At 37.8% G+C, this 25,150-nt stretch overlaps 1 protein-coding gene across 9 annotated transcripts in view; it reads left to right on the top strand.

Moving 5' to 3' along the window:
* RAPGEF2 (Rap guanine nucleotide exchange factor 2) overlaps positions 1 to 25,150 on the top strand; it is a 195,102-nt gene that overhangs the window by 159,404 nt on the left and 10,548 nt on the right. For 8 of the 9 annotated variants that reach the window (XM_054204343.1, XM_054204349.1, XM_054204341.1 and 5 more), the window contains 15 exons: positions 144 to 296; positions 680 to 844; positions 4,247 to 4,354; positions 4,443 to 4,646; positions 4,735 to 4,843; positions 7,082 to 7,328; positions 11,816 to 11,973; positions 16,558 to 16,798; positions 17,049 to 17,432; positions 19,074 to 19,285; positions 19,373 to 19,496; positions 20,123 to 20,146; positions 21,194 to 21,417; positions 22,263 to 22,448; positions 24,190 to 24,342. In XM_054204343.1, the coding sequence (XP_054060318.1) occupies positions 144 to 296; positions 680 to 844; positions 4,247 to 4,354; positions 4,443 to 4,646; positions 4,735 to 4,843; positions 7,082 to 7,328; positions 11,816 to 11,973; positions 16,558 to 16,798; positions 17,049 to 17,432; positions 19,074 to 19,285; positions 19,373 to 19,496; positions 20,123 to 20,146; positions 21,194 to 21,417; positions 22,263 to 22,448; positions 24,190 to 24,342 (2,692 nt within the window). The remainder of the gene's footprint in view (positions 1 to 143; positions 297 to 679; positions 845 to 4,246; positions 4,355 to 4,442; positions 4,647 to 4,734; positions 4,844 to 7,081; positions 7,329 to 11,815; positions 11,974 to 16,557; positions 16,799 to 17,048; positions 17,433 to 19,073; positions 19,286 to 19,372; positions 19,497 to 20,122; positions 20,147 to 21,193; positions 21,418 to 22,262; positions 22,449 to 24,189; positions 24,343 to 25,150) is intronic. The other variant, XM_054204342.1, reaches the window with a different exon arrangement.

Here is a 25,150-nt window from a genome sequence, read left to right as displayed (position 1 = left end):
GAACTGCTGGAAAGACAAATTTGGCTCACTGCAGGTTGAGAAACTACTTTATATTTTCTATTAATAGAGTACTTGCATCTTAAGTCTAAATGCTTTTCTGGAGATTTTGCCTTTTAATACTGGTGCGCGATGATTCTTTCCAGTTTGTTTGTATAGCCCAACAAGATTATTGCCGCATCCTCAATCAAGTGGAAAAGAACATGCAGAAGGTAGAAGAGGAAGGGGAGATTGTGATGGTGAAGGAGCACAGGGAGCTTGATCGCACCGGAACAAGAAAAGGTCACATTGTCATCAAGGTAAAAGCAAAAGAGGGAGTATCTTGCAAATGTCTGAATTCTGTAAACTTCTTAACTTGGCAAGTTAGGTCCAGGATTAGTTGAGATACATATTATAAAAATATTTATTTGAAAATAGTTAATATTTCTCGTTTTTTCTCTTTACAATTATGCACATTGATAACTAGGTGATTTCCATAGAATGCAATTACAGACATTTTTTACATTTCTTATCACAATGGTTACGCTGTTATTTGCTTAGCTTGTCAGTTAATAGATGCCAGTATTCTTTCTAGTGTAACGCATCATCAGTATGTTATGAGAAGACAAATTTGCATTTATTGAAAATCTATTTTAATAACTAAGGTTTGGGTGTTCTGGTTTTTGTGTTACTTTTTTTATAGGGAACAGCTGAAAGGTTAACAATGCATTTGGTGGAAGAACATTCTGTGGTAGACCCAACATTTATAGAAGACTTCCTGTTGACGTATCGGACCTTTCTTTCCAGCCCAATGGAAGTGGGCAAGAAGTTGTTGGAGTGGTTCAATGACCCCAGCCTCAGGGATAAGGTTAAAATCCCCTGAATTACATACCTGTTAGCATTTGCATTGAAACATAGGCTATTAAGAAGAAAATAAGTTTTAGAGGGAGTGACTAAACTGAATAAGACACAGATAGCTCATTATGTATCTTAATGGCAGAATATATGGATAAAACTGAGAAAATGGTTTTTCCTTATTTTATTGTATTTTATTTAAGTACTAATCGTAGAATCATAGAATAGTTTGAGTAGGAAGGGACTTTTAAAAGGCCATCTAGTCCAACCCCCCTGCAGCGAGCAGGGACGTCTTCAACTAGATCATGTTGCACAGAGCCCCATCCAACCTGACCTGGAATGTTTCCAGGGATGGGGCATCTACCACCTCTCTGGGCAACCTGTGCCAGTGCCTCACCATCCTCACTGTGAAAGAATTTCTTCCCTGTATCTAGTCTAAATCTACCCTCTTAATTTTAAAATCATTGCCCTTTGTCCTATTGCAACAGGCCCTCCTAAAAAGTTTGTCCCCATCTTTCTTATAAGCCCCCTTTAAGTACTGAAAGGCTGAAATAAGGTCTCCATGGTCTCTTCTCCAGGCTGAATAACCCCCAGGTCACGCATGTGTTCAGGCAAGGTAAATTAGCCATGTTTTACCTTGCTGTGTTTTTACAACATAACCTAGTTGCTTGCGATTACAGGAAAAGTTTTTTTCCAGTAATTAATATTTTTATTTAATATAATTCAATAGAATTCTATTGTGTCTTGAAATTTGAGCATATAACTAAGTTCTGTGTTTTCCATATATATTACTAGTTAACGCAACTTGGCAAACATTTTGTGATAATTTATTTTTGTATAAAGACACTATAAAATAATCGCCATTGTTAAGAATCTGTTGAGCCTTACACAGCATTAAAAAAAAAAAAGCCACCCAAACACAAGAAACCAATCAAACATCCTTTTCCGTAAACGAAACCGCCATGATGGAAGAATAAGACCCTGTATATCCAGTTTTGGCACACTGATTGCACTGTCTATTGAGGCTATACTGTGCTTCACACTCCAATGCTTTATTTTCGCTTGTGTACAACTTTCTCGTATGTCAAAAAACTAGTGAAAAAATTCAAGATGTTATTTGCAAATTTGAAAGCAAGGGAATTATATCCATAAGGTTAAAGAGAAATTTGGTTTTCAACTTTTATTTAAATCTGGGTATTTCTTCTAGAAATGCTAGTATATCTGTGCCTCGGGGGAAGGATCTTACATTTGGCAGAGAGGATAGGCTTTGCAGCTAATATTATTTAGCATAGCCTTGTTACAGCTTCAGAGCTGTAATATTGGAGTTCATCTTTAAACTTATTTTTCTTGTCCTCCAATGGATAATCCCCTCAGCCTCTGTAAAAGCATGAGCCGGCACAGTTGCTGGTATCAGGTCTGAAAACAGAGCAGCACTTTGTTCTGCCATCTTAATAACCAACTCTTTCTGACACCGAGCAGCAATGACAAAAAGGCAAGAGTTGAGAACAGCTTGGGACAAGCGGAGATAAGCGAGTAGGGAACAAGGAATCTGGGAGATCTTGGCTGTTTTGTATTAGGGGTTGATAGGCAGTGAGGAGAGGGAAAGGAGTGAGTAAAACTTCCTGAGGATGATCAGAACTCAGTAGGAATCAGACTGGGACATTTGAGATACAGCTTTACTGAGGATTTTGCCCAGAAGCAGGGTACTTGACTTTAATCCTCTTTTAATGCTGTGTCTGGTTGTGACACAAGTAATGACATTCCTCTGGAAGTCACTGTTCAACCCTTTTCCTTTTGTGTGCAGTAGTAAGTCCCAACTCTGACAGCAGCATTGATATTGAAGGTGTCACTGTAGTGATTTAAAGTATATTACATGGTATGGCTTGCAACTTCCCAGCCAATTTTAAAAATCTGCAATAAGCCTAAATTTAACCAGACGTTGCCTGGATCTTCTAATGTCATCCACGTTAATAAAAATCACCACAGATGTTTAACAGAAAGGAAGTTCATCTTCAATTTCAAAGGTAGAAAAATCTCAAATATGTCAGAAATGCTACCCCTAGCCTACATCCCTGTGGCTGGGGGATGCAGCACATAGTGCTGTGCAGTCGCCTCCTGTTAGAAATCTGAACTCTCGGAGTTCCGAAGTACTTGATTTGTTTGGTCATGAATTTCAGCAATTATTCTGAATTCACTTGCTTTTCTGATATAAAAGGGAAACTACTTGGAAACTCCATAAAGACAATAAGCTCTACAGCTCCCATGATGGTGGCAGGGTTTGGTTTTTGGATGCCTTGTGTCAGATCTTTAGCAGAAGAGGCTGCAGAGGTTTAGATCTTGTGCAGATGCAGAGAACGGACAGTGCTTAACTTTAGCTGATTAAAATTTGTATGAGATTTTTTTCTTAAGCTCTAGTTTTTGAAATGCTTAGGGGCTTTCCCTTACTAACCTGTTTGCCCACCATAACAGAAGAAACGCAGCTGTATTTTTAAGATAACTTTGAGTGGCACATCCATTGTGTATTCAGGAGCTTTTAAAAATAGCATGAGTCAATACTAATTCGAGACATAAAAAATCTTTTATTTTGTCAGCACAAGTGCTGCTGATGTTCCAGGTCAAATCGCATACCAAGATAAAATTTTATAGTGGAAGCATATATTTTTAAAAATTGTGGCTCTTATTTTGTGACTTCACCTTCAGTAATACCAATTGATAGTATTCCTTTAGGGTTTTTTTCTTAACAAACTGTAATATACCAGCTAAGATTGTTCTGAACTTGATAATCATAGTCGCTTTGAGAGAGTAGGGGTGGAGAAGAAAGGAGGACTAGTAAACTGAAAGATTGACTCTAAGGAAAAGAATTGCATGTATTTGCTGTTAAGTCCTCTTTCCTCCTTCTGACAATAACTCCTTTTTCCTCCCTTTCTAAACGTACAATAGCTCTTTTACACAGGTAAATGCCTAATGAAGTTAATAGTGGCTTATCTAAAGATTTGTGAGATGTGAGAGCCAATATGAAATAATATCGGAAGCTTTATGATCATGCGCTTGAAGAGTTAAGCAGATTTGGAAATAGACATGAACAGGAAATGAATCTAACTCCTTGCTTTGTACATGTGTGCTCTATTCCCTACTCAATCAAACTTGATACAGCCAGTGTTAATTTTATAATTCATAGTATCATTAATGAAATACGACATACAATTGCTTATACAAGTAAAAGCAGTTTTAATACTTAAGTAGTTCTGTCCTCCCGGTAAATGATTGCATATTAGTGAAGTTAAGTTTGAGCGCGTATATATAATATTTAGGATTCCAATGGAAATTTACAGGGACTTGAAGGAGCAGTATTTTTAAAGGACTTAGCTGTTCTGGATATTCCTGTAAAATATTTATATTATTGATTAATTTTCAGGTTACACGGGTAGTATTGTTGTGGGTGAACAATCACTTCAATGATTTTGAAGGAGATCCTGCTATGACTCGATTTCTGGAAGAATTTGAGAACAATTTGGAGAGAGAGGTGAGAGCGAGGGTTTTTTCTGACAGTTTGGGATGGCAGGGAGTAACCAGGCTATCGATACATCATTCATTATGCTTTTCTTTTGTAGAAAATGGGTGGACATTTGAGGCTGTTAAATATTGCTTGTGCTGCTAAAGCTAAACGAAGATTGATAACCTTGACAAAGCCATCTCGAGAAGCCCCTTTGCCTTTTATCTTGCTGGGAGGATCAGAAAAGGGATTTGGAATCTTTGTTGACAGTGTCGATTTTGGTAGCAAAGCTACAGAAGCAGGCTTGAAACGTGGAGACCAGGTATGTAATTTTAATTTTATTTTAATTCTTTCCTTTTTTTGTTTCCTTTCTCTTAGCTAGAAAAAAATAACACTACCTGTATTTTTAGATTCTGGAAGTGAACGGTCAAAACTTTGAAAACATTCAGCTGTCAAAAGCCATGGAAATCCTTAGAAATAACACTCATCTGTCTATCACTGTGAAAACCAATTTATTTGGTAAGTTTGTGTTCATTTCTTTTCTAATTTCTGTTCTGATTTAAATGGGATCTTAAATTATTTTTTTAATGGTTTTAAATAGTTTTGTTTGAAGCACTTTTGTACTGGGGAGCATAGAAAAAGGAAGCTTGCAGGTCCTAAAATACCTTAGTTCACAATTACAGAGAAAAATTTATGAAAAGGGTCTTATGTGAAGTGACTTCCCTCTCACAAGTGCACGTTTCTGTATTAAAAGGAACTATTGCAACTATTTAACTTGAATGTATAGAGTGTGCTTATACGTGTAACTTTTAGTCCTTTCTCAGGAAAGAAGCCTCTTTTGGAATTTCCATTGATCGGTGATCTTAATCTGACTGCTGAACTTGCTCACAGTTTTTTCAGTCCATGCCTACAATGAGTGCAACAAGGTTAATAAAAACTTTCTTGCCAGCTGGGTGAAAACAATCTCTCCACCCTCCAAATCTATTCTCTTCGTTTCTCTCTCTAACAAGTACTATAGCAGTCATGAAGGAGTCTTTAAGCAGCTCAGGACCTCAGTTGGCATCATAAGTAATTAACAGTTTGTGGGTTTTGTTTGAAATTTTTTTTTTTTTTTTTTTTACCACTGGATACTTGGATTTTTTATATGATTTAGTGATATGCTTCCCAAGTATCTCGTTCGGAATCGGGTACTTCATCACAAATAACTAGGGCAGAATATTACCACAGGATGTCACTGCACTAACCGATGATTAAATATGCTTAGGTTATCTCCAAAAGTCATACTGGGATTTTTTTTTTTTTGCTTTACAGTAAAAATTCCAATATTTCAATTATTTCTAATAATTAAGGCATTTCTTAATATATCTGTATATGCCTGTTTAGCGGTATGTGCTTGTTCTTTATGTATAAGTTCTGTGTAACCATCCTTCATACACTTGGCTTTTGGATCTCATGTGTTGCTTTAGTACGTTTAAGATTAAACCCGATTTCTTCATTTCTTCAGAAGCTGTGTTTTTCAAAGTTTTTAATCTTGTTGCTCCACTCCAGATACTGAAATCACATCACAGTAGAGTCTCAGAACAGCTACTTTCTGTGTATAGCATACAGTATTCCTTATCAACAAATCCCAAAAGCAGAGTTTCCTGTTTTTTTTAAGCAGCATGTTCTTATCTGTATCTAATTTGTCTCTCCAGCCCCCAGCTCCTATTCAACAGTACAGTTACTGGCTCGGATTACTCTCCTCCACTTTTCTCTGTGGGCCTTACTTGAAGCTTTTGAAGTCTCTTGGTGACTTGTGTACCTCTGGAGATAAGGATGAATATCAAGGACAAAATTAATACATAATAGTAAAACCTAGCCCCTAATACTCATCCTTAGCTGGTTGCCCTTGTTCCCACTTTTTCTACAGTGCCTTGGTTTTAATTATCAGTTTTCATGTATTATTAAAAATCAACTCATCAGGTTATTTTTCCATTTATATATGGAGATTTCCGCTCACCCTTAGAATATATGACTTGATCTCCACATCAGTTTTGTTTGATGTGTTTAAGTATGTCAACATTTTTGTGAAGCTGAAAGTTGCAGTAGAAGAACTAATTTGCAAATTCATCAGGTATTTCTGCCTCAGCAATGACTCTTTGCTAGGGAGCTGAGGGAGTCGGAGAGCTTCTTTTTGTCTAGCTGGCAGATGGACACAACAGCCGTGTCAAACATCCAAGATGCCTCAGTAGTCTCATACTTTCTTACATTTTCCTTATGACTGTGTTGCAGTTGTTTCCCCTCCAATTTCTGATTTTTTGATCCTGTTGCTAATAACTTCTTGTCCATCTGAGAGCTCTTTTTGTTGCTGGCTATCTGTTTAAAACCTTCCTTCTCAGTTGTCAGCTTTCCTATCTCGTTTTTGTCCAGTGTGCTCTTTTTATGTGTGCTACTGTTCTGCAGAAGCCCATGTCCTTAGGTTGAAAGGTCAAAGTCCTTCTGTTGACGCCATCCGTGCAACCACGTGGTCATCTAGTGTATTTCTATTCTGAGCTGGGCCAATTTCTTGATTTTTGTAATACATACTACAGAAAATTAATGTCCATTTAAAAATGTAAATATTTTTTTAAAGACTTAATCTAAATTAATTTAATACTTGAATTGAATGAATATCCCAATCAGTTTTTTGTAATGATTAATATTAAACTGGTCTGGCGCACAGAGCTTTCTTTTACGTTTTTGTTCTTTTTCTTTCCTCCCTTTTCCTGTCTTGTGCAGTTTTTAAAGAACTCTTAACACGGTTGTCAGAGGAAAAAAGAAATGGTGCTCCCCACCTGCCTAAAATTGGTGATATTAAAAAGGCGAGTCGTTATTCCATCCCAGACCTTGCCGTTGATGTGGAGCAGGTGATAGGATTAGAAAAAGTAAATAAGAAAAGTAAAGCCAACACAGTTGGGGGAAGAAATAAATTAAAGAAGATACTTGACAAGACTCGAATCAGTATTCTGCCTCAGAAACCATACAAGTGAGTTTTTTATTTCCTCTTAAATATTTGCTTTGTATTAAATATCCCGTGATACTTAAAATTTCTAATGATACTTTTTTATTTATTAAAGTGAGCCATACTTATATCTGAAAAAATATACTAGAAATACTAGTCTGAATGTTTGAATGATCATAGACTACTAACAGTGCAGCTCCTGACGTCAATATGGACGTATTTTACTTCTTATAGATAAAGTAACAGGAAAAAGTATTTGTGCCATTATTTACTGTTTCCTTTTAAGAGGACTGTTAACTGGAAGCATCCCGGGCAATTAATTTCAGAATAACTCTGCAAGCAGGTTTGCTTGCAAAGGGTTGATAGGAGCAATGGATTTCAACTTATCCACATTCCAGTGGTCTATAAGAATTTCTGCATACTGCTGTGAGGGAAACTGAGGTTAAAATTTTGACTTGTGTTCTTTGATAGAATTGAGCATTTTTTTAATGAAAGCTAAATATGGTATCTGATATCATTTATTCCATTAACACATTTTAGAAGGAGTTCTGATAAGGATTGTTGGAAACAATAGAAGAATGAGATTTGTATGATTTTATGGGAATCTGGTTCTTTGTGAAAACAGGTGGCATCGATGGGGAAAAATGAATTGTAGAGCGTAGTCGATGTGTAATCAGTGTTTTCTCTTGCGTTTTTCTTTTCTGTGTCACATTGAGGAAGAAATTTGTTCTGGGTACATTCATGAAAAAGACGCTTGTGCTGAAAATGTAGGATTTTTTTCCTGGTATTACTTTTTTTAAAAAAAAGTTTGCTTAACTAATGTTAGGTAGTCCCTACTAAATGATACTGTTGTGAAACATAAATAGAATGTTAGTACTGTAAAAGTTAAATGAATATAATTTATTAGATGCAAATAATGGCTATTTCTTAAATTGATGCAGATACATTTCGATGGAGGAGAATCTGTAAATCCTTGTTTTATGTTGTTTATCTGTAGAATGTTTTCTTTTATTTCACTGGTCTTGTGTATTTGTTCCTCTGAGCAATTCATACTGTTAGGTGTGGATTTTTGCATTGTTCACCATCGTTCACAGCTTTTGCATAAAATTTTCTTGTCGGTTTTCTCTTTTTCCTTGATTCCTTTCACTTTCGCACTTTTTCTGTGCAGGGACCTCTTTAGGTAAGACTCAGGAAAACAGTACACTTGACCTATTTTCTTATCCTTTTGCTAGTTTTACTTCATGTGTTATATATAGCAATTTGTCTGCAAAGCCTGTTGACATTCAGTTGTTTGTGTCTGCACGGTTTCTGCATAGAGATGTGTAGCTGTAGACTTTCCTGTTTGTGCTTTTTTTTCCCCTATTGCATAGAAACTTCTATCTCGTTCTTCCTAATAATTCATGATATTACATATATTAAGGGACTTTACATATTCTCACATGTTTTTAAATACCAAAAATCAAGAGGGATGAGAAAGTTGATTTACTCCCTAATTAAAGTAGGTATTTGAAGACTTCATAAGTCAGCTAGTTTATGAGGTGAACCTGTCCACCTATTTTTGAACATAAATACCACAGATGCCTCCAGTGCCTCCAGAATGTATCCAGATAAAACCAATCTTTAAACCAGAATGAGGTCACTCTTAGGGGGGGAGAGCTTGTGTGTGTTGTGAGATGTTAAATCAAAGAGGAATCAATTTGAGCAGGAGATAATGCCTTCTTCAGTCATGCTTTTTGGTCCAATAATGTCAAGTAACTTCCCACACTGAGCAGACAGCACCATTTCCTCCGCGTCTACTGGGAATTCTTCTTCTTTCCACCAGCTATGAGGCGTCTCTGGAATTGTGCTTTTGGCTGTAGCCTTCACTCGAGCTCTTTGCTTTCTTTACTCTTCTAATCCGCAGTGTTTTTGTGGTCTGTAGGCTCAGTTGCTCCAAATAAGGATTAAACACAATCCCACCTCCATCTCTAGCAAAGTTCTGCCTGGTCCATCGTGCTGCATCCCAGACAAAGAAGCAGCCCCCCTCTCTCCTCCCTATTTGCAACGCTGCAGTGGGATGTGCAGTATACTATATTTTTAAAGGAAGAAGCATTGAGACAGCTCTGCCATTCCATTATCCCTTCTATCCTGTTTGGCATTCAGCAGGAAAGTTATTTCTTAGTTAATGTTATCTCCCTGCATGGCAAATGCATGCAGGAAGCAATAGAAATGTCTTTCCTTTAAAACCACAATCTCCTTTCACTGGCATAATAAAATATTTTACCAAACAGCAGGGGCAGTTGATATTCATGGGACCTGGAGTTTTCTAGTGTTGCTGTTTGCGCCTGAAATTTCCGGGGTTCATTTCTTGTTTGTGTTAAGTTAGAACTCACTCAGATTCTGGTATAAGTTTTAAAAATAGAGTAAAGTAAGTGCAAGGTATATACTTTCCAATTCATCCTATGAATACTTAGAATTGAGAAGAATTTTGGAAACGTTTTATGCTTTTTAAGACTCACTATTTGTCAGTTGATCCACTTTACTGAAGCTGCTTTGGTCATGACGCACGCGATAGGTATAAGATTATATAACACTGACAAACCCCAAAAGGAATACATAATGCAAGTGAAACTATTAATGTAAGGTGGAGGGTCATATTGGTTTCATTTGATTTGAAGTTAGAGAAAAGACTGGTGTTGGCACGTTTATGAAATAAATTATATGGTTTTTTAGAACCACCAGAAAACATTTTGAGGTTTGGGGAGTTGGGGGTTTTTTTTGTTGACTTGGTTTTTGTGTGTGTGTGTGTGTGGAGTGGTTCCTATTTGAAACACAAGACGTCGATTGCTGGGAATGCTTTTAGTTGTAGTGAAAGACTTGCTTGCTTGTGGCTTAGCATAAAAGTGCTGTGTGCTGAGTTGATCATCCCTCCTTGTCACAGTATTTTGTGCTTTATGTGCAAGTACAGAAATACAGATGTTCAGATTCAGCTTAACTTCTGATTGAGTGAGAATCCAATAACTTTTTTTTCAATGGACTTGAATGTTTCTGTCACTTCTGTGGCTTGAGGTTTACACTTTGTAAAATACAGCATTATCTTGTTTTTAAAAAAAATAAAACGATGAGAAAACCCAAGCACATCATACGGAGATACTCATCCAACCTTTTTCAAGTTGCATTGCGTTCCAAAAAGCAGTTGCTGTGTCCATGTAATTAAAATTGTGTCTTCAGTGCCCAGAGATACTGTCCTAGCTTCCCGGAGTACCGTTCAATTCATAGCACTTAAAGAAGTGGTACAAGAGTGTACTGGGTAAAGTAATTCATTGGTAAGCACAGAAGGATGCTTGTGCTGTAACAGCTCAACAGGGATAATTAAGGGCCCTTAATTACTTCTGTTTAGGTTTTCTGAGGATGGATAGAACACTAGACAAAAGCTTAAGTGGCCAAAATTAGGGTACAATTGGTCATTTGTGTTGCATCATTTAATTTAGTAGCTTGACTTTTTAGAGTTGCAGCAGTTTGCGATGAAATCTAAGTTCTGGTTTATGCTTTATTTACACGTGTAGGTACAGATTTAGATGCGTTAGAAAATTTCATTTTCTATAATGGCTACCATTCAACACTTCACACCCTCAGAGTATTTTATTAAGGATTTGCAGCTATATATAGAAAAGTTCACTGGCTAGCTCCAACTTCGTCCTGCTTCATTTGCTGGTTATGAACTCCAAAGCAATAAGCAAATTAGCGCCTGCTATAATATGACGATAGCTCCGTCTGTGATCCATCTAGCACTACTGACCTCCTTAGAATACCCTGCCTTGCGCAATTTAAAAGACAAAATCCTTTACCTTTGTCACTGAATACTTTATTTACAGCTGTCAGGCACTTTGGAGGGGCTACTGATAGCACCCAAGCGCCAGCGCTTACCTTAGCCTCCTGAGTTAGCTGCCATCCCTTCAGTCACATCCAGTGAAAAGAAACTCTGGGGAAGGTGATTCAGGGTAGGAAAATGGATGATCTCAACAATCCTCTCTTACCTATCCATTGAAAGATCTTAGTAGGCTACAATATGTCCCGAAGGGCAGTTACAAGTCATATCTGTGACAGAGTGAAAGATCTGTGAAATTCACGTCTTAGGAAACAGCACTGAGGGGACAGCAGTATTAGTCAAAGTTTGGGTGATGCAAGAAGGATGAGGTATGTACCAGCTTTTGAATAAAAGAACTTGGTCACTGTGAGAAATCATGACAAAATAACAAGCCTAGCAGCTCCTCAGAGCTTAGTGGTGAACATGAGGATCTTCCAGCAGTGTGAGCAGCAGATCTAAGCACTTTGAGTGGACATTCGGGTGCTGCTGACAAAGCTAGAGAGCAGGCTTTGTTGTCTGGAGAATTTTAACTTCTAAATAGTGATTACTGTACTAACAACTGAAAGTGTGAAAATGTAGCGATATAGATGTCCCTGCATCCCTCTAGTATAGCCCAAGCTCTGAATGCCCTTAAGTCCTGATTTTATTTTATCTCTGGATGCAGTGACATTGGAATTGGCCAGTCTCAGGATGACAGCATTGTGGGACTGAGGCAAACGAAGCACATTCCTCCTGCTTTACCTGTCAGTGGAACCCTGTCATCCAGTAATCCTGACCTACTACAGTCTCATCACCGCATTTTAGACTTCAATACTACTCCAGGTAAGGATCTTTCTTTGTTGTTCTTCTTGACCTTATAATTTCCTTTCATTGATCTCTTTTTTTTATTTTTTTTTTTACTGGACTTCCAGAGTCTGAAGATGCATATGAGTTTTTATTAACTGTATGCTGTCACCCACAGATTAGCCACATGTTAATGCATTAGGATTTATAACCTTTGCTCCAATATACTTTACTTAAATGTGTTTGGATGTCTATTTTTCAAGTATGATGTATACAGAGTGCCTTTTACTGATCGGACAGCCTTGGCCAGGGAGAACGTACTTTGCTTGGTATTTTATGATTTGCCCTGACAGATCAGTCTTTACGAGACTGCAGTATTTTCAACTAGCACAGTAGATCATTAGCTTACAGTAAAGCAAAAGGGCATGGGGGTGGGACACGGGACATGCATTTCAGTCTTTTTCTGAACAGACTTCTATGATCTTGTACTACATCTGTAAGGGACAGAGTTTCAAAGTTCCCTGTTAGTCATCCTGCCCTACAGCTGTATGCTGAATCCTCTGTATATAAAGTGATTTAAAACCCCAGTCTGAAATACTTAAAAAATGAACACATTTAGCAGAGAGGAACAAAGCATGGGGGCGAGTGAAGGGGGGAAAGGGGTAAGAATATGAGAAATTTGAGAGCCTTATCTTACGAGAAGGGTTTAACCGGAGCTCCTGGTGGGGCTGGGATTTGGGCTCTTATCTGGCTGCAGGAAGGTTCTCAGTGGGAAACCTTCTCCAAGTTAAGTATCCAAATCTTTGCTATTAAAACGTAGCTGCTGGAGGAGGATATGGTGACAGTAGCTGTGCAGACACTTGGTTATTTTAGTCTAATCTTTAGAGTATTTCTCAAAAGTAGAACCAAAAATGCAGTGCCCTCCTAAGCCTGAGGGATTTCAAACCTTACCTAAAAGGGCAGTGCTCAAACATTAGCCTGCATACTGTCCAAATTGGTGCGATCTTTGCACTTGCAACTGTGATACTGAGTATGCTTCACCTCAGGTTTTTGGGGGCTAGAGAACGCTACAAGAAAGCGGTGTGTGATTTTTGTCCCTGTGTCTAAGATTGCTCCTGTGAGAGTGAGAAGATTGGTATTTTTTTGTATTTTATCTAATGACTAGTGTCCAACACTTTGAAGATATTCATTAGTAATAAGAGCCTAACGTTTTGTCAGCACTTCATCTGTTAAACAGGTGAAGATTCCATTCTCCAACCTGCTATTTACCTAGACCAGACGGTTCTCGGTGACTAAGGTGTCCCTAACGCTAAGCAGAGCAGCCGGCTATCTTCCAGAGCTCTGGGCATTGCCGTCTTGCACAGCTCAGGCAAACTCCATTAACTGAGAGGGAAAGCCATTACAGGTCTGAAGATCCTTCAGTCACAGATGGAGTTCAGAGAAGTTTAATAAATGAATAATGTTTTACTGTTTGCCTTTTGCTTTGAGGAAACAAGATAAATAATGATGAATGCTGTTGCTTCAGCATTATAGCAGCTTTTCCATTATCTTTACAGAAAATGTATTAAGTAATTAATACTTTCTCATTTGAAAAAAAGGCTCTTTTTTCTATGCTTAAAATTTGCCCAGATGTCCACACGTTGAATATTTTTAAAGTGATTCACAGGTGTAAATTTCCCTGTGTTGGAAGGAGGGGAAAGGGGGACTGAAATAAAAAACATACACCTTAAGGGCTTTAGGGATGGTTGCATTGTAGATGGAAGAGTTGAATTATACTTCTGTATACTTTAAGACTTGGAAAAAATTAAAGCCTGCAGTTTTAATTTCTTTTATTACCTTGGACTAAATTAAAAATGGAGATGGAGACAGCTTGCAAGAAATTGAATGCACTGAAGAAGAAAGAAAGAAGCGGAAAAGTGGTACAACAGCCATCCTTTGAGGCTTTGGGGAATATCCCTCAGGATAGAAAATAAAACAACTCGCTGTTTTGGAAGGGTAGTCTTTGAGGAGAAAATGAGAACATACTTTTTTTTTTTTTTTTTTTTTAAGCTTGAAATCTGCAAGGAGTCATTTTAGTTTCTCTTCTGATTTGCCCAGGCTTTTTCAAATATACTTGTTAAGGTTTATTTTTAAATGTTCAAATAGTCAATAGCACTTTGATTTCTCTTCTCTTGTGCTGTGTTTGCGATTCAATTGGAAGTCAAAGTAATACAGTAATGATGGGCTGCCAGTCATCGGTACTCCCCCCCCCCCCCCCCCAAGCTTTCTAAGGGACTAGATTTCTATCCATAAGCACTGCTTTCTTCAGACTGCCACTCCAGTTTCCTGTTTGGAAAAGGAGTGAAGGGGGTGTGTGTGTGTGTGATTACAATTCTCTTCAAGTGCTGTTTTATTTTAAAATTATTGTCCTGAGTTGCTTGCTGCCATTGCTATAGCTGTAATCATTTCAATTGCTGGCAGACTTCTCTGTATTCTGCGTAGTGCTTTTGCCACCAGCTCCGATAGGTGTGCAGCCTGAGAAACTGCATGGTAAAATACACTGCAAAGGTGATGCTTTTCTATTTGCTGTTCTCTACGTTTCTTCGTATTGACCGGAGTGATCCAGCAGAGCGGGGTTATTTTCTCCTTGCGCAAAACACTTCTTGGGAGTGTTAAGAGAGTTTTCACCTTGGTGTTGTTTAAGGTAGCTTCCCGTCTTCAGAGCATTTCTTTGCGCGGCAAGTATTTCTCTAACAGCAAGAGGCAACAAGATCTAGAGGGCATTCTGGTTTTTAATAAGGTCTCTGACAGGCTGTGCCTTTGGCATCTGCCTTCCTCAAGATGTCAAAATAAATGTAGAACTTAGGCACTGCTCCATATCCCTCTTGAACTAATTACTGAAGGAAGACAGGTCAATACAGAGTTAGTGATAAAAGGCAAAATTGCCTTGCTAGTTATAAGTTATATACATTTGACTCAAGTACTTAGAAATGGCTAAAAACTGGCCCGTACTGATGCCCATTATGTGTAACTGATGCCGTAACCACTCACTTCTAATGTGTTTCAGTATTAGTGGTTCTCAAGCTGCAAAAATACTACTGTGATCTTAAAAGTTAGGGGCTTAGTTGCATGAAATTTGTAAACTAATATATTTAAGCCTAAACAGCCTTTGTGGTAGAGAGATTTATCGTAATGCTTTCCAAACGATTATTTTGGAGACATACAGCAGCAGTGGGAAGACGTTAATTTTTGGTCTTCTGTCACAAGATTTCTCTTGCTGAATAGGTCTTTCTGTAGTAACTTGAATGCATGTTATGCACATTGAGGTCTTGTCAAAAACGATTGTGGTTTTATCAAAGTGAATGTTTTCATCTGGCAGCGTTTTTTTCAGTATTTTTCTAAATAATGATATTTTTTTGGCTGTGGATTCCAAAGGCTTTCTATTATTATCTATTTTCTTGTTCTTGATCTAAAAAAAAAAAAATTAAAAAAATATTGTTAAAAAAATATATTCATTAAAGGAAGAATAATGACCAGATGTCATGCCACACACAACTAGAAAACTGTTATTTTTAACAGCGGGAAGAAATTCAATTAGTTGAAAGTACTTTATCTTGACAGTTAAAAGTACCTGATGTTAAAAAATCCAGTGGTGGATAGCTGTACAATTTTAGCTCTTTTTTTTTTTTTTTCCTTCTTTTTATAATATAATGATGACAATCAAACTTCAGTTGATTAATGGGTCTAGATTTCAATCCATTAATAAGCTTATGAAATCCAGCATTTGGAGTTAGGCTGGTAATTTTCCAGATTTCCTAAAATCAGCCGCCTTGTAGGTGTTCACTGTAAGTTTTCTTGTCATCAGTCACTTGAAGCAATAAAATATTTAGAACTTGAATATTTGTGAAGTGTTTTTCTACCTCTGGCTGCTTTGATTCTTAATTACTAAAACACTGGCACAGATAAATAAAGAGCAAGTTTTGAGTTTGTTACTTATTCATTAGTATGATTTAAATATATCAAGGACAGAGTATTTTTGATAATTAAGTACTTGGATGCATTAATACTGCTGCAGTTTATTTGTGCATACATGAATGTTGGCCATTATATGTACATATTCCTAGCTACTTATATGTATGTGTCCTCCCTTTGTGTGTGGCACTATGGTTGAGCATCAGACTTAGGTAAATGCATCTATTTTCTTAAAAACATCCTTAGGAAGATTGACACTCTTATGACCTAATTTGCTTAAACTTCTTATATGTCGGTGTATAGGGTAGTGTTGTTGAGTGTCCTTGATTTTTCTCGGACTTAAATGGAATTTACTAGGACTCAACACCTGTGAAAACCAGACTGCTCATTAGTTTGTTTGTCCAAACTTTGGAAATGTTAACGTATTTTTGTTACTTGTCCCATCGATGGCCTAACTAACTTCTTTTCCTGGTTGTTAATAGAACCAGCCTTTCATTTAAAAAAGGCAGCTGTTCTATAAGAAGGAGAGGGGTGAAACAATCATACTGAAATAAAAACTGATAGCACTAGTAATTAGACTCAATGTAACTGATATTGTTGCGTGTTCTTATACCATTTTTTTTTCCTGTTTCACTAAATTGCATACTTTGCATGTAATTTTTTTTTTACCAGACTTACCAGATCAAGTTCTGAGGGTTTTCAAGGCAGATCAGCAAAGTCGCTACATCATGATCAGTAAGGACACAACAGCGAAAGAAGTGGTCATCCAGGCTATCAGGGAGTTCGCTCTCACCGCAACCCCTGATGCGTATTCACTGTGTGAAGTCTCTGTCACGCCTGAGGGTGTCATCAAGCAAAGGAGGCTTCCTGATCAGTTATCCAAGCTTGCTGACAGGATACAGCTGAGTGGCAGGTGAGGTTGGAGACACTGATCTACGGCTGACAATGCCAGTTTATTAAGTCAAAATCCTATTAATAGGAGCATTATTTAATTATTAATGTTCCGTTTCTTTACAAGAAATTGCTCTGTATGCAACTTGTAATCGATATCTAAGCCTGATGAATTTCAATTTATTCTGCAATTCCAACTGGATCATTACTGTAACTTTCACTAGTATTTGAGTATATTGTATCAAGTGTCTTTTTGAATTTTGTTTTTACAGGTATTACCTGAAGAACAACATGGAAACAGAAACTCTTTGTTCAGATGAAGATGCTCAAGAGTTACTAAGGGAAAGTCAAATTTCCCTACTACAGCTCAGTACTGTTGAGGTGGCTACTCAACTCTCCATGAGAAACTTTGAGCTATTCCGTAATATTGAACCCACGGAATACATAGATGACTTGTTTAAACTCAAATCAAAAACAGGTTGCACTAATCTAAAAAAGTTTGAAGAGGTGATAAATCAAGAAACGTTCTGGGTGGCTTCTGAGATCCTAAGAGAAACCAACCAGTTGAAAAGGATGAAGATCATTAAGCATTTCATTAAGATAGCACTACACTGCAGAGAATGCAAGAACTTCAACTCGATGTTTGCCATCATTAGGTATTGCCTCTTAATAGTATTACTTCTAAGTAAAAAGCAAAGTCTTACTTATGTGAGTCTGGAAAAAAAAGAAAAAGTATTTAACAGAGTAAACCAATTAATACTGTTAACATCAACACTTGGCAATCCAATAAGGAGGGCATTTTCTGGCAATCTGAACTTGACATTGAAAAGTTTGCTGAAATATTATTTGGAACGCTACTGTTACATAGTTATTGCTCAAGACAGTGAGGCAAGGGTCACTGGTGAACCCAGCATTAGAGACACTACTGCACTTACTTAAAAACAAAGACCAAGAGAAACGGCAGTTATATGAAGAAAAATGATAACATTGTCATGAATGAATGGGTTAATTTCCCAAAGGGAGCTTGTCATTTTATGCGTAGTTCCCAGTATCTTGAATTTATTGAACCATGATATGTTGCCTTTGGTTTTCTCTGTATCAGCAGTTTCTTGGATGGAGCTCTGATAATAATCAATAGCAGACTACGATGCCATATAATAACTTCTAAATAAAGATCTCTTAATAAGAATAAAAAAGTACTGAAAATCTCAGACAGAAAACCTTCCTTAGTTTTGGAATGAAAAGGAGAAGAGGTAACTCTAATGTGTGTGTTTAAACACTTTTTTGGAAAGCATTCACATTTCCTTAAAAGTCTCCCAAGTTAGGCAGAAAGAACCTAACCAAAAAAAATTAATCCCTAAATATTGTCTCTTATGAAAAAGCTTGAGTGAGTTGCATTAAAATGACAATTTTATCACTGTCTTCTAGCAAAAGCCCGTGTCACATTCAATCAACAGATTGAACGTGACACTTTTTCTGAAGATCACTGGTTTTGAATACCATTCAGTCAAATGCGGCAAGTTCCGAAGTCAAGGATCCATGCTGATAATCAGTCAGCACCTCTGAGACATAAGATTACCAAGATTTAGCTCGGCTATTTCCGCTGACCTCAAGCAGCCTGCCTGCTAGCAAAATCTTGAATGAAGTTAAAGATTCCAGATACCAAACTTTCACATTGGTAGAAATGAATAGCAAGACTGGCAATGCCATTACGGGGGCAGGGGGGGGGGTGGGGGAACCTGGCTTTTGTACCAGCTACAGCTTCAGAATAACCTTGAAATATATAGGGTCTATTATATCCATTTGATATAGAAACAATAAAGTCAGATGGATTATTGCAGCAAGAAGCGGGATGTCACTGTGCTGTCACCACCTAAACTTTATGCAGGTGGAAGATGCGTTTTTTCCGCAGTCTGGGAATGTAGAAATAAGTGGTGATCCAAAGGTACTTCTAGATTATGATATTGTTATCAAATTCAGACACTGTTCCAAAGTAGTAAGAATAATTACATACACTCTATAAGGTTTAATTACTTATCCAAGTGTAACTTTTATCTGTTTATGGTTACATCATCCAGATACCTCCAGTTTTTATAGCTTTTATTAAAATGATCTTAATTGTTCTATAATACATGCTGGCAAAAGGCAGTTTTCATTCTGTTGACATTGTTGTGCTACGCTATTCTGGCTCTATGGTATTTCTCCCACACAAATTTTAACACGGTCTTTTCTAGGATTTTTTTGTTTCTTTCTATTCTTCTTGAACTTTTTTGCACTTTTTGTTTGTTTGTTTCAAGTGGCCTGAATTTGGCACCAGTTGCAAGGCTCCGAACTACTTGGGAAAAGCTTCCAAGCAAGTATGAAAAACTGTTTCAAGATCTACAGGATTTGTTTGATCCATCTAGGAATATGGCAAAATATCGTAATGTCCTTAACAGCCAAAACCTACAGCCCCCCATTATCCCCCTGTTTCCTGTTATCAAAAAAGACCTTACGTTCCTTCATGAAGGTAAAAGCAGAAGTACATCATCTTTTACCAGCTAAGGAAAACTAACTTTGCTGCCTAATAACTGATGTTGTTAATTGTTGGTTGTAGGAAATGACTCAAAAGTAGAGGGCTTGGTCAATTTTGAGAAGCTGAGAATGATTGCGAAGGAGATACGCCATGTTGGTCGCATGGCGTCTGTGAACATGGATCCTGCGTTAATGTTTAGAACAAGGTAAGTGTGTTGTATTAGGCAGAAGTTTTCCCAGCTGAGAGACGGCTAGGTGTCAGCAAGCGGTGCTGTTCAAGCGCCCCTTGTTGTTTTGGAGCAGTATGAGTTTTGTGTTCGTTGTTAACAATTTACCAAAATTACGTGGTGTTCTAAAACTGGAGAAATCATTACGTTTTATGTTTATGAAAATACATTAAAATGTCTTGTATTATTCCTTAGCTGCCAGTTACCTCATAAAAATGAGATTCCATCAGTGGGAGGGAGGGGGAGATACTGTCTTGAGCACCTGTGTATTAGCCTGTTTGAAATGTTGATGTGTGCCAGCCTTATCGTTTTGATTTAGTAGAAGTGGGAATGTATCTGAAACAGTGTCAGCTAGTGGTGTTAGAAAACGTGGCGTGAATGCTCTTTGGCTTCATGTTAGACCAGCTTATTGCATACTCTTTTTCTTAATTTGAGCCAGAAGAGTTTGTAATATCTGGCTGTATGTCCGAGTCAAGGCTCTTTTTAATGTTTGTGGGCTTCCAGAACTGCTTGTCCTGAGGTCTGGTCTTTTTCTTTCTGAGCTTGTGATCTTTCTCTGTCTCTTCTTAAACCCATGCTTTACTCTTCCTGGCTCTCACTTGCAGGAAGAAGAAATGGAGGAGTTTGGGGTAAGTGGTTGGAGACAACGCACACAAACATTCATTCTTCCCTTACCATTTGCATTGTTTCCTACTGGCTATCTTTAATTTTCTGGTGCTTTGACTTTTTTTCTTTTATTAACCCTTTTTTACTGACAATGCATTTTAATCCAGGAGCGCTTTTGCTTTTGAGGTTAAAAGACAAAAACTGTAAATTATTTATTAAGTGGTTGTAGAGAGGAGTGGGGTCATCTTCTCCCCCACTTCCAATTCAAATTGCCAAAAGAAGTAAAAGTGAAATTATAAAATGTCACGGTTGCAACAGCTGAAAATTGCTGTTAACTTTCTTATGCCTAATAAGTAACTATCATAATCAAATACAAAAGTTAAAACTTAGAGTGTCTGCTAAACTAACTTATTTCCATGTTACAAGTCAGCCATCATTTTACTCTTAACAATTCAGGAACAATGCCTAGCTTTCATATAGACATACATACGTTGAAATGTGCATGACATTTATTTCATCATGAGCTACCTGATCATTTTATTTAACAAAGAAGCTGTCTTCAACGTAGCAAGTTACAAGGAATTTCTATTCCATAAAACTGAGCTGTACATTTTGTATACAGTCTGATTGAAAAAGTATTCAGAGAGCTTTCAAAACACTTTCCATATATGTATTTAAATTTGAACCTCAACTATAGTTTTTCTGTCAGCATTGCCTTTACTGCATGAGCTTTTCCTAATGCTCTGATCTTCTCAGTAGCTGGCTTATGTGAGAGAGCTAGCTTGAATGCTTTTTTAGATGTGTGAAGTGATATTGCCTAGTTGGAGCAGAGCAGGTTAAAATATTTGTGTAATTAAAATAGTGCCTGAAACCAAGTAAAAAGATTTCCTGACCCTCATCTTTCTATCTGTTATAGCTGTTTGACTTACTGGAATGAGGCATGTAAGCTTTGACCATAGACTGACATTCATGCAATCTTCTGCACATTTCATGTTTCTCAAGTGATACTCTGTTGGACTAAGTCGTATTTTTCCCCTTTTTCCTCCCCCTCCTGCCCCCCTTCACTCCAGGTCTCTCAGCCAGGGCAGTACGAACGCAGCCGTGCTGGATGTCGCGCAAGCTGGGGGTCATAAAAAGCGGGTCCGTCGGAGCTCCTTCCTTAATGCTAAAAAACTGTATGAAGATGCTCAGATGGCACGGAAAGTAAAGCAGTATCTCTCAAACCTGGATCTGGAAATGGACGAAGAGAGCCTCCAGACGCTGTCTCTGCAGTGTGAGCCAGCCACCAACACACGTGAGCATTGTCATTTGTTATGCGTTTCAAGGAAACTATTAAAATATACCTCTGTTTCTTCTCCAAGGAAGTAATTGGGAACAGTAACTAGACAACGAGGTGAAAAATGATGTGTCTAGTCATTTCCAAGTACTGAACGTGTACGAATCTTAAGGAAATCATCTTGCAGATTAACAATATAGAGACATAGCATTTACGTGGGAGATAAGGCTTTCAGATGATGTCGTGCTGAAGTGCACAAGGGTTCTTTAGATTTGTCTGTACAAAGGGTATGGAGGGGCCAAAAGTTTCTCTGCAGTTCTGATGTGCTCAGGCTATTGGTGTGAATAGGGTTTGTCATCCTAAATATCCTGGCCTTGAGAGAGAAAAGGGGATTTCCTTATGTCCAGGTGTTTTAGAGACACCTGGAGGGCGGTTCCTGGCTGCAGCAGAGGGGGACCTCATGCTGGATATCTGTTTCATTTTGATTTGAGGGAATGCTATGTCTTATGCCCTTCCCTTCCTTCGGGGTAGCAAAAAAATAGTAATTATATATCCATTTTAAACCAGTTATAGTCCTTATGATAGCCCAGTATAACATCTGGTCATGTTTTTGGTAACTGTAACAATAGTCATTTATGAGAGTTTTATTTTGAGGAAGAGAGTAATGTTCTTTGATAATGTACATATTTTAAATGGAGTTAAATCTCCCCCTCTTTTCCTCTTCATCTTTTCTCTCTAAAGGCATACAAGTATTTGAGCACCTTTTAATTATTAATTGGAGGGCTTTGCACTGCTCAGATTAAAACTCCCACAATTATTTTTAGCTGGTGGTCATTCTGTGTTTTCTCCCATTTCTTGCAAAGTGCCGAAGAATACGGGAGACAAACGATCTGGAAAATCTGAAACGTCACCGGTGGCTCCCCGGGCAGGCATCCAGCAGAAGGTGCAGCAGCAGCAGCAACATAAAGTAAACCAGGCATTGCAGGTCCCTGCCGTATCTCTTTATCCCTCTCGCAAGAAAGTGCCAGTCAAAGACCTCCCACCATTCGGTAAGCAGAACAATGAAGCATTCGGTTTAATACTCTCAAGTTTGTTTGCTTATGTCAGGGAGGCGTTTTTCATCAAATAAGATTCAGACGTGTATTTCTGGTAGCGTTACATGCAGGTTACGTAAGCTCATGTAGTGCGTTTGTCTGCATAATTCTCCTCTCTAGAAATCGAAAGAAAGAAATCTAGGAAAGCATCCTGTCGATTTAATCAGAATAAGTATTTACCTGTTACTAGCAGCTGGAAAGAATGAACGTTTCTGACTGTCTGCCCTGGGATCTTGGCTTAACTCTGCCAAAGGGATTAGTGCCTTGGAGTTTTTGGGTGACCCATCTGAGATGCCTCAGAAGTTTTTGTGTTTTTTCAAAATTTGAACATTTAATGCGAAATTCAGGCCTATTCAGACTGGTAGTCCTGTTAGAAATGTAGGCCTGAATTCACGTTGAGAATTGTCCCTTTGGCTTCTACTCCCTCTTGTCATTCAGTCATTGCTGCCTGCGTGTTGCTCGGAGAGATACCAGACTACAGGAATGTCTTCTGATCTGATTTCCAAATCTGTGTCCCAGCATGTGTCCGTAACACATATGCATTATTAAAGAATTTCTTAAATATCACTTAAAGTATGGTAATATTCATAATAAATATATGTAGCGTAATTGGCCCTTCCTATTGTATGATGGTAATTTCACAAGAGCTTAATTCCGATTTCGCTTTTTATTAGTTTTATTTGTGTACTGCTTTGGCTGCTAGCGAAACATTAGAAACAGCAAAATGCGCAAGAAACAATTCAATATTCATCTAGTTCTTGTTGATTTTACCATTAAATTTTAATCTTAAAAGGACTTTGAAGCACCATAGACTGCATTTTTGCTCGTGGTGGGAAAGTTTCTGAAAACTGACTAGGTTATGTTGATGACGCAGCTGTAAATTATTGATAGCAGCATTGTGATCCAACAGATCAAAGATAAGTTCTGTAGAGTGCTTGAAAATAACCTCTACCACAGACGTTGGCAAAACTGTCAGAGAATTCACTTTTAAGACTGTCCCAGGGTGGATTTTTGAGGGGAAAGGAAGAGAAAGATGGATAAACGTTGCCTAAGAAAAGCGATTCTTGATGCCCTAGATCTTTACATCATACATCATCTTCAGGATGTTTTTACTCTTTAGTTTCCCAAAATAAGCTGGTGCAGAGATATTTCTCAAAAATGAAAGGGAGAAAGGCAGCTGCAGGATGGCCTTGTTTTGTAAGCCTAATCTTGCTCATCTTCTTTCCAGCTTTCTTTGGCCTTCTAGGCTACTCTGAATAGAAAAGAAACAGAGAAGTTTCAATTCTTATATATATAACTCTTCAGTAACCAGTAAGATTTGCTTGTGTGTGTATTCAACATCATTTTAGTTCAGGTTTCTCAGTAACCATTAGTATGCATATCCTTGATATATACATTGTATAGGCAGTATTCTGCAACACCAACTCTGCACTGTGTTTTTGGTGACAAAGCATTGGTCTTAGGTGGCCAGCATGAAAGGCTGGATTCACTAATATGCAGAAATAAAGCGCTATGTTTTAAATGGGAGTAGGTTTAAATGTTTTGCTTCATTTAAGACGGTGTCAAAAATTCACAAATATACAGAAAAAAATGTAGGTTTATTCCTGTATGGTGTCTGCTCTATAAATGCATTGTGAAACAGAAAGATGTGTTTATACTGGACTTTACATTTGCCTACATTAATTCTTATTTAAAGGCATTAATTCCCCGCAAGCTTTAAAGAAAATTCTTTCATTATCTGAAGAAGGAAGTTTGGATCGTCACAAGAAACAATCTGAAGACGCGGTCTCAAGCGCATCTTCACAGCTGTCTTCTCCTCCCACTTCACCACAGAGCTCTCCAAGGAAAGGTATCAGATGCGCAATATTTCTCACCTTGTTTCCTGAAGCTTATAGACTTTGGAAACTTCTGAGAGAGAGTTTGGGCACTCAGGATAAACTACTGCTGCTCCTGGCCTTTGTCACACACAGTCAGCAAGAGGGCAGGAAGCGTAGTGCACAGTGGGATACATGAAAGGATACCTGGGAATCTCTTTCCGGGGATACCTGAGAGCCCTCTGGTTAGCAAAAGCCAGGAAAGATAGCCTGATCTGCCACAGGATTTGATGCAGTAGGTCATTCTCACTGCAGCTGATTCTGACAAAAATATTCCCCCTGTCATTGTTTTCTGCCAGTGGAAGGACCTGCAGATTGACACTTAAAAATCTTTGTACAGCGTTAAGCACACGAGCCTATTAGAGGAATTATTTGCTGTGTCATGCATCTGGATGGGATGTGACCTACGTATGACAGGCAGGCTTAAGATATTTGGGATTCAAATCCCTAATACACGACATTTTACTAGCAGCCTGGTTAATTATTTAAACAATGTATATGCATATTTGCGGAATGCTATTACACATTGGAGCTTTCTTGACTGACTTCTTCTTAAGTGACCTCATAGAGTTATTTTTTTAGAGTGAATTTAGGATTTTAAAGGGATTTTTTTAAGCCTGTTTGTTTTTTCATTGTACTTGTTCTGGTTATGAATTGACAAAACAGAGAATGAAGGCATTTTCCTGTAGCTTAAACAAACAAAAAAACAGTCCCTTTGCCAGTATGATAGCCTAGTTGTATTGCAGACAGCTTCTAAGTTGTCCTTTTTTCAGAATATCATAA

Source organism: Rissa tridactyla, chromosome 5, assembly GCF_028500815.1.
Source record: "Rissa tridactyla isolate bRisTri1 chromosome 5, bRisTri1.patW.cur.20221130, whole genome shotgun sequence".
Classification (NCBI taxonomy): Eukaryota; Metazoa; Chordata; class Aves; order Charadriiformes; family Laridae; genus Rissa; species Rissa tridactyla.
Note: the sequence above shows the minus strand (reverse complement) of the source record. Positions and strands in the feature narration are given on the sequence as shown.